The following is a 9,798-nucleotide window of genomic DNA, read 5'->3' as shown; positions in this document are numbered from 1 at the left end:
CTCCTGGGAGCTCAAAAACCGGTACCTCCTAAGCTTCCACACCAGCTCAATTCCTATTTTAACAATGAACACATATTTATAGTGAAAACCATAAATATTATTTTTTTTAAAAACTGACACCAACCTGGGGAGAAGCCAGGGTTACAATCCACAGCCACAACAGGAAGAACCATCACAAGGGTGGGAGGGCCGGGGGCCTGGGGCAGGGAGGCGGAGGCACTGAGCCTGGGGATGGGTGCCGGGAGGGAAGACACCCCCAGGCATCACCACCGCTTTGCTCGGTTTGCTCTTCTGTAAAATGGGCCTTGAACTAGACCAGGACTGTTCCACGTTTTCAGGAGGCAGAGCAAGTGGGAGCTGTGCTGTTTGTGGCAGAGCCCCCGAAGAAGGGGAAGCTGGCATCCGATGTCATTATTTTAATTTTCAGAGAACTGTTCAGTTGACTCACACTGATGCTCCATTATGAAATCAAATATGAAACCACAGTCATAAGCATGTGGTCACTGGAGGAAAACTGTGCTGTCAAATGGGCCTTGTCAAAATAAGGCGGCTGCCTCCAAGTCTCCCATCAATACTTGCCGGCTCCTTGTTCATTTGTCTGTCTGCTGGCATTTCTTTGCCAACAAGTAGTCACAGACACCAGATTCCTGAAAAGTTTGTTGGAGAAAAACCTAAAATCAAGAAGAGAGTGGCTATTCATTTGCAAGGTTTGTTTTGTTTCATTTCTGGTAAATTGGGGGAAAGCCATGATTCCGTTTTGGCAGAGGAAAATTTGAGTCTGGCTTTTGAAGTGTCACTAGCATTTCAAAGGAGCTTGGCCCAAGACTGATCAGACGGAAGGATGCTTAGAGGCCTTTTCCCAGACAAATCCTAGGATCTTTTTCTAGCCCCAGCTCTGCATGAGTCACGGTGCAGCTGGTCCTGGCAGTAACTTGAGGGCTCAAAGCAGGGGCATGGAGCAATTGTCCCGATTTTTTGTCCCAGCATCAGCTGTTCCCAGCCACACACTCAAGCACAACAGAGTAGGTCACAAAAATATGGCCAGATGTCAAGGGGATCAATGGGCAAAGCAAGCGTCGCCAGGCAGGGCAGCTAAGCAGAGGCCTTGTATTCACAGGACAGCAGCCAGGGCAGGCACATATGCCTGGCAATGGGTTCCAGGAGTGGCAGAGCCAAGCGACCAGCTGTCCTCTGGTGGAGGCTGCCCCAGCAGCTGCAGAGGGGCTAGTGAAACCTTGCAGTCATCTCAGCCCAGAGGCACACCTGGAGTCACACACAGGTGCTTGGAAGCACCTGCCCGGATACCTAGATAGGTGACAAGTCAAGGTCAGGAAGCTGCCAGCAAAAGGCTAGAGCAGGAAAGTGACAAGAGGAGACAGGTGGCCAAGGGCTTTCATCCTCTCAACACATGTTCACTGAATGACAGCAACACATGAATCTTCAGCATCCACTTTTTAAATTTTACTTTTAGAAGGTAATACGCTCTTTGTAAAAACATTAAAAGAATATAGGAGTATGTCAAGTAAAAAAAGCACAAGTCCCCCCTTATTTTACATCTCCCATTCCACACCCCAGAGATAATCACTATCGACAGTGTCATCTTCTGAACTTTGTTACATATATACACACTCTCTTTTAACCAAAAATAGGACTTTACTCTTCATACTGTTCTGCAACTTAGCTTTTCTACTTAACACCATAATATCCATTTTACATGTGAGCACATACACTTATGGCATTCTTCTGAACAGCTAAATAATATTCCATAGTATGCGTATAACGAACGAAACGTTCCTCTGGTTCCTATTTTCCACCCTCACATTGCCGCAGTGAACATCCTGGGACACACGTTCTTGCACGATGCTTGACTATTTGTGTGTGCTCCAGGGACCCAGCAGCATCTATGGATCATGGAGTTGGCATGTTCCGTTTAAGAGAAAACTGCTTAACAGTCTCAGAAAACAGGGTACAGCCCCACCCACAGTGCATAAGAGCACCACGCAAATGGCAGTGCTTGTTAACAATTTCAGGGCTCTCAAGCCCTTTGAGGAACAAATGAAATCTGAAACTCTGCCCATCCACACATTCAGCATATAAATTTGTAAGAGTTCCCCCAGCGGGTCAGTGAAAAGCTGTGATAACGTCTTTTTCTCTCCAGCATCATTAATGCTCCTCAGGCCACCTCCGATTGATAGGAACGGCAAGGAGCCTTGGAAAGATAAAGCCATGACACTGCCAAGCCCAGGTCTCTGCTTTGCTAGGTTAACAGGATGATTTTCTTGTGTGTGTCCTGCAGGTGATTGCAAATAACTAACAACCAGAAGTCCCCGGGACTGTTTCATACTTGGAAAAGTCGCAGAAGGCAAATAATAAAGTGACAACTACATGAATCACATCTGGGTGAGAGTCTAATTAGTGAACCATCCTCATGTCCAGGGCTCTAAAAGCAACAAAGAGGCCCGTGGGGACAGCTTAAAAGCCCAACATTTCACTGTCGAACATCAAGGTCACCCTGCAGTGAGGGTCCCTCAGCCAGAAAGGCACCTGGAGGCGTAGGATGGACTCAGAAGACCCAGGTCTGGCCAGGTCTCTCCCCTGGACAAGCAACTTGACCTCCCTGAATATGCGGTTCCCTCCCCAGTGACCTTCCTGGGATGCGGTGGGGAGCAAATGAAATGAGATAGGAAATATTTAGAAAAAATACAAAAGTCTCCTTTATAAGAAAGAACAGAGTTGAAGCAAAATGGGGGCTGGGGGACAGGGAGGACAGGCAAACGAGAGTCCATATTAACATAAGATTTATTTTTTTAAGAATACTGCAATACAGAAAAATTAATAATTTTTAAGACTTCATTCAAGATTCACAGATTCCAGCCGTTCAGACTCCAGTAGCTCTAAACTTGCTGACCTAAGAGAGATGCTGGTTTGTTTACAGCTAAAAAATTCCCAGAGTTCAGTGATTCTCAAGTGAAGGCCCACCAGGGGACATTTGGCAATCACCAAAAACATTTCTGGTTGTCACTATTCGGGGAGAGGTGCCCCTGGGCATCTAGTGGGTAGAACCCAGGGATGCTGCTAAACATCCTACAATGCACAGCACAACTCCCACAGCAAAGGACTGACTACCTGGCCCCAAATGTCAATGGTGCCGAGGCTGAAAAGCCCTGCTCTAGAAAAAATGCAAAGGTCACAGACCACGGACGTTAGCCAGGGAACCAGCCACTGGTAAAGAGCCACGAGTCTGTCCACGGCATGCTTCTGCTCCTCTTCCTCCCTCGGTGGTCATTTGTCTCCAATTTGGGAGCCACTAAGCCCCTGTCCGCCGCCAGTGGGGAAAGAGCAGGCCCTCGACGGGTTATGAAATCTTCAGTGTGTGACGGCCGCAGATGAAGGAAAGCCCAGGCCTCCCCCGCCAGGCCTGGAGCAGGAAGGTTTGGGGGTGAAAGGTGAGGCAGGGTGAGGGGCTCTGGCTTCATGAAGTTTTAAAAAAGAGTTTTTTCCGGAGAAAGTTGAAACAGCCAGGAATCTGTTTGTAAATCCCTTTTTGCGAGACAGCATTAGCGACCTGTGAAAACATGACCATAGGGAGGTCTGTGAATTCTCTGCATGGAAGTAAGAATACCTTCGATTTTTAGAATAGAGGAGGGGCTAGGAGGAATGTTCCCTGAAAAAGCATTTTTAAACTCTCTAACTGCAGCTTTCTGGGGTGGGGTGGGGAGTTTGAAGAACAAACATCTCAGCTGTAAGTTTTGAAAACTCAGAATTCAAACTTTCAAAATTCAAAAATTCACAAAGTTTACATCAGATAGAAAGGTCTGCTTGAAGAAAAGCTGAAAGCAGCGCTGGGTGGGGCCCAGGAGCTGGGTGCCCTGACGGACCCCAGCCCCGCCGTGCGGGGTCCAGGCCAACTCTGAGGTTCACCTGCCCAGGGCCATGGGACACGGTGGCCCTGCACTTGGCTTTTCTTCTCTGCTCCACTCAACAACGCACAGAACCAGACCCTCCTCAGGAGGAGTGGCCCCAGCCCTTGCAGCCCCTTCTCGTGGCACAAAATACCTGGGCAGAGCAGTGGGGGCCTGCGTGTGCTCTGGGACCCTCGGAGGAAGCCGCTGCTCTGAGTCAGACTTCACTCGGTGAGGCCGGGGCCCTAGTAGGCCATCCTCCCTGTTCTCTATCTGGGGCCTCCCGAGAAGGGGACATAATAAAGAGGATTCATGACTCTTGAGGGTCAAGAGTAGTTGACCACGCAGTGGGGCAAAGGGTGTGGGGAGAGCCCCACGACCTGCCTTCAGGGATGCCATGCCCTGTCCATTGAGCCATCCAACCCGGGTCAGTGTGGGGAGTGGGAGGTGTCACCTGGGCTCCTCAGAGCAGCAGGGCAAGGCAGCCCTTGGAATAAGGGGCAAATGTCACCACAGGCAGTAACATCTCGCATTAAGAGAAGCAAAAGCACTGACTCTCACGGCAAGCCAAGGGGCAGAAGCGGACGGGGTTTCACCACCTTTTACCTTTGGTCTGCCTGCTCCCCCTACCACCCCGCCTGGTGGAGGGCATGCTGCCCCTCCCCAGCAGCCTCCCCTGTCCTTCTGGCAACACTCACCCTCAGCAGGAGGCTATGCAGGTCTTCAGAGTGAGCCCATTGCTCAAAGATTTTGTCCAGGGTCTCGATGTACCAGGAGCCACTTTTGGGGTCCCTCCATGAGACAAAGCCTTCGGAAGGAGAAAGGCTGAACTTTGCTGGAGAGCCGCCCCTCCCCACGCATGCGGGCAGGGGCCACCTCTGAACAGTACACTTCCGGCAGGAGCAGCCCACATCTCTGCACTCTGTCCCATTCATGATCCCATTTCATCCTCACCAGCACCTCGTGACACTGGTTATGATTCCCGTTCTCCCAACAAGCAAACCAAGGCTTGGAGAAGTCAAGAGACTCCCCTGAGGGACAAGAAAGGATGGAGACTAACATCTGTCACACCTGCTCTGTAGCAAGCACTGTGCTTGGTGATGTGCCAGCCACCTTGTGAATCCCCATGTCAACCCCTGAGGCCTGATTATTATTCTTGTTTTAAAGTTGAGAAAAACTGAGGCAAGGGCAGGATAAAGGTGAGGCTCACGGACCCAAGGGTGTGTGCCTCCTCAAATTCTGCACCCTAGGCACCTCGCCTGCCTCACCCTGGGCTGAGGCTCAGAGAGGTGAAGCGACGTGGTCAGGGTCACACAGGCGGCAAGAGGCAGAACCAAGACTCACACCCGGGTCTTTTCCTTCACACACAGTGGCTTCTAGGGCAGATGGGAGCGGGGAACCTGCTGGCCGACGCACTCACCTGGGAAGGTGGAGTAGGACACAAAGATGTCACTCGGTGTGGGCAAATTAGACACAGCATCCGGCTGGTCACAGCTGCCTGAACGGTCCTGGAATGGCACAGCGTCTGGCTCAGGGTTGCTGCCGGGGGCCCTGTCCTCAGGGGAAGTGGAGACCACCGCAAAGCCACAGTCTTTCTGCTCTGCAGGAAGCAGAAACAGACACCACTTGTCACTGAGACACACAGACCAGAGCTCCTTGCTCCACGCAGCCTGTCCCCAACATCACCTGATTCCCTCTGGAGCCAGGGCTCCCTTGCTGGGCAAACATGAGTAGGAAACTGAAATAGAAGCTTTACTTTTTTCTACAACCAAAATTTGACACATTCATTAAGTAAAATTTGAGGAGGGAAGAGGATGCAGGAATTTAAAAACCAGTTATAAAAAGTTACCAGGCATATACCCAAAAGAGCTAAAAACAGGGGTCCAAACAAAAACTTGTACACAAATGTTCACAGCAAAATTATCCACAATAGGCAAAAGGTGGAAATAACCCAAGTGTCCGTCAACAAGTGACACATAAACAAAATGTGGTGCAGACACCCAATGGGATATTATCAGGCTCAACAAGGAACAAAGTACTGATACATAACACGTGTGGATGAACCCTGGCAGCATGCTAAGTGAAAGAGGCCAAACATCGAAGACCTCATAATACGACTCCATTCATAAGACATATCCGGAAGACGCAAATCCATAGAAGAGAAAGCGGATTAGTTGTTGCCAGGGTCTGGGAGGAGGCGGGAATGGAGAGTGACTGCCACTGGGTTCGGAGCTGCTTTTTGGGGTGACGAAGGGGTTCTGGAATTAGGCAGTGGTGATGGTTGCACGACACTGTGAATGTTAATGCCACTGAACTGGACATTTGAAAATGGATTAAATGGCAAATTTTATGTCATTAAAGAACAAGTCACATTATTCAGCCTTGGAAAGGACGGAAATCCTGATACATGTCACGACATGGATGAACCTTGAGCGACATATGCTAAGTAAAATATTCTACTTCTGTGAGGTTCCTAGAGCGGTCCAGTTCACAGAAACAGAAAACAGAATAGTGGTTTCTAGGGGCTGGGGAGCGGGGAGGGGAGTTAGTGTTTAACCGGGGACAGTTTGTTTTGCAAAATGAGAAGGTTCTGGAGATGGAGGATAGTGGTGGCTGCACGACAGCATGAATGTGCTTAATGTTGCTGAGCTATACACTTAAAAATGGATAAGATGGCCAATTTTATGTGTATTGTACCACAATGGTTTTAAATTACCAAAAATGGTCACAGAATAATATGTAAAGTATGACCCATTTGGTATATATGATGGATGGATGGATGGATGGCTAGATAGATAAGAGAGAGAGAGAGAGAGAGAGAAAATCTGGAAGGAAACACACCAGTGGCTACTTCTGAGGAACGAGACTGGGAGCAGGGTTGGCAGAGGACTTGCACTTTCCATCTTTAAAGGACATCTGAGTCTGACTTTTGCGTGTGTTGAATCACTCTTGATCTCGTCGGTTTACACTTGGTAACTGGCTGCTTTCTCTAACCGCATTTATGGCCTCTTCCCCGCCACACATTAAATCTCAACATAATGAGTCAAAACAAAACGAAGCCCAGCCACCTTGGCAGCGCCCAAAGACCACAACGGCTGACAGTTGGCTGCATCTCCTTCCAGTCGTTTGTGGATTTGTTTTCACCTGGTTATTCGCAGGTTCAACTAAGCACGCTTTATTCCCCAATTGCAACATCACGAGGATTTTCCTCGGGTTATTATGAAGCCTTCTTTAAAATCATGGCTTATGACACAGATGGCAGACACATACACACATGGAGCACCCCTGGGGTACAAAGCACCAACACCGGCATTGAGGGAAGATACAAAGTTAGAAGATGGGGTCCTCTGCCTAGGGAGTAAATGTCCAAACTAGAAAAAACAAAAACAAAAACAAAAACCTGCATTGAGACAGATAAAAATAATTTTTTAAAAACTATATGAAACTCATCTTTTTTGCGTGCGGGTAGGAATAAAGTTGAGGAAACTGTTCACTATATTATAAAGTGCCCATTTTAAGACAAGTAAGGGGAGAAAACTCGCCATTCTTAGCTTGGCCTGTCTGAATCCCTCCCCAGCTCTAACTCTATCTCTGGTCAGCAGTTAACTTGTCAAGACTGGCTGAAACCAGTCAAAACCAAGGTGACTATCTACATGATGTCCAAAAGATTTTAAAAGCTCATTACAATGTAATCTCCGTGCTAAATATCCCACCGACCAGAGCCAGGATGGCTGACAAGGACAGGGACAACAGCCAGAAGAGACCATAAACAAACAAAAAGAGAGTGGACACTGATCCCGGGAAAGCTCTCACCCCTCCCCCCTCCAAAAGATCCCTGACTACTCCTCCCACCTGTCTCCCTAAACCTCCCCTTCATTCCTACTATCCTATTTCAGTACCCTTCAACCGCAAAGGGGCCGGAAGTTGATCTGAAAGCTGTGCTCCCTCCCATTCTCTGGCCATAGAATAAAAGCTTGCACTGTTAACGCTCACTTTTGGTCCTGGTCTCGACACTGGCTTTGCGACACTGACCGGGAAAAGAACCCTGCTTGGGGTCCTCATAAAGGAGACTCGTCCCTTGGTAACTGATCCCATGAGTGATTCTACCTCATCCTCCTGTCTCGCCTCTGCTGCTGGAAAGCGCAAGCCAAATCTGCAGGCCGCCTCTCTACGCATGTGGGACCTCACAGGATGCATGTCGAGATTCCAAACTTATTCTTCCTGGCATTTCCTCTGTTTTGTTCTACATCATTTGCACTTCTGAAGCTATTGCAAATCTTCTCTGAGAATCAAAGAAGGCATCAAGTCACAAGGGATCCATGGAGATGTTTACAGCCCCTGATCCAGAAATTTCTTGAGGAAATAATTCAAGTGGAGCCAAAAGCCCTCTATATAAAGACATCTGTGGTTGTATGAGTCAAAAATTGAATATCATCTAAATGGCCGACATTAGGGAAATGGTTTGGTAAGTGATTACATATCACTGACATGGAAGATTAGAAAGCCACCAGCGATGATGAAGACTGTGGGCACGTGGGAAATGTGTAAGGGACAAGGTTAGGTGAGCAAAGCACACTGAGCCCAGGGGCCAAGCGCCAAAGTTAAGAGGCAGAAACGAGATGGCTGGGTCAGGATTCTGCATGATTTTAAATTGTCATATTTTCTGTCTTTTCAGTTTTAAAATCTAACCACCCACCCCCAAAGACAGGGGAAGGCCTGGAAAACAGAGGGGTCAGGGCAGGACGGGAGCCACACACAGCTCAACCGCAGAGTCGCTGGGGTGGTAATGCCAAATGAGGTCTCCCGAGGTGACTTCCCTGGCAGGAGGCAGAGTTCACTGCAGGGTAAAAAGAGCCACTAGTAAAAGCAGGCAGAGGGCAGAGGGGCCCAGAGGGTCCTTAGGGAAGTGTTTCTGGAGCAAGGGACGGAGGCCCCTGCAGGCTCCCATGTGAAAAGAGAGAACAGTCTTGGTGGCGGACATGGCACGCGGTGGGCAGGCCCGTGGGCAGGAGAGCAGGCAGTCTGTGTGGCCGGACACACGGTGGGAAACAGCAAGGTGGGAGGGAGGGAGGTCACAGTTCACCCAGGGGACCAAGACAAGACAGAGACAGTTGTGGCAACCCCATAATAATAACCCCAACACCCACTGACCTCTCGCTCCAGAGCTGAAGCTCAGAAACCTGGTAATCTGTCTGTTCTCACAGCCCAGGATTCTGCCTTCAATCTTCTTGCCTCTCAGCCCCCTGAGGTGCTCCATGGAGGGCCCCAAGCCTGCAAAGGGGGCTTCCTAGATCTATGGAAGCTGGACTATTCTACAGCTTACTCAAGTCGCTGCTTCTGGTTGTTTCCTTGGTCAAGATTCTGGAATCTGCCCCACGTGTCTGGGGATGACTTGAGGTGGCACAGGGCAGGGGATCTGAGATGGGAGCAGGGGCTGCTGCTGGGTCTGCCTGGGCAGCCAGGTGCAGCAGGGGGAGGGGGCGCTTCAGTGGGGGATGACTTAAGAATGGCCTAAGGAGACAGGGATGGGCAGAGGGGCTGCCTGCGAAAAAACGGAGCAGAGACAATGGGATCCGAGAGGGAAATATGGAGGAAAAGAGAAAGAGTGGGTCGGACAGGGGATGCTAGCTGCGTCTCCATTCACGTGTCATCCTCATTCTACAAATCTGATGCGAAGGCCGCACTATATGCCTTTTACACATGGCTTTGTTCTTAAAGTGCGTCGATAATTCAAAGCTCCTTGTGAGGCAAGACCAGCTTCCCCATAAGAATAAACATACAGTGGGAAGAGGAGCTGTTCACTCGGCACACAAAATCCACAACCACTGCAGCATACTGTTCCTCCTCTGCCTTTCCAGCATGATCTCTCAAACTCTGAAGAGGGGTCACCCAAAAG

The 9,798-nt window shown here is 49.3% G+C and overlaps 1 protein-coding gene across 1 annotated transcript in view; it reads right to left on the bottom strand.

Moving 5' to 3' along the window:
- Positions 1-2,781: 2,781 nt before the first annotated feature.
- CASP9 (caspase 9) overlaps positions 2,782-9,798 on the bottom strand; it is a 17,812-nt gene continuing 10,795 nt past the window's right edge. The window contains exons 6-8 of the mRNA XM_023532650.1: positions 5,323-5,502; positions 4,601-4,710; positions 2,782-3,565 (exon numbers count right to left, since the gene is read on the bottom strand). Of these exons, the coding sequence (XP_023388418.1) occupies positions 3,473-3,565; positions 4,601-4,710; positions 5,323-5,502 (383 nt within the window). The 3' untranslated portion in view covers positions 2,782-3,472. The remainder of the gene's footprint in view (positions 3,566-4,600; positions 4,711-5,322; positions 5,503-9,798) is intronic.

The sequence above is a fragment of the Pteropus vampyrus genome, unplaced genomic scaffold (genome assembly GCF_000151845.1).
Source record: "Pteropus vampyrus isolate Shadow unplaced genomic scaffold, Pvam_2.0 Scaffold86, whole genome shotgun sequence".
In the NCBI taxonomy this organism is placed as follows: domain Eukaryota; kingdom Metazoa; phylum Chordata; class Mammalia; order Chiroptera; family Pteropodidae; genus Pteropus; species Pteropus vampyrus.
This window is presented reverse-complemented; position numbering and strand designations above follow the sequence as displayed.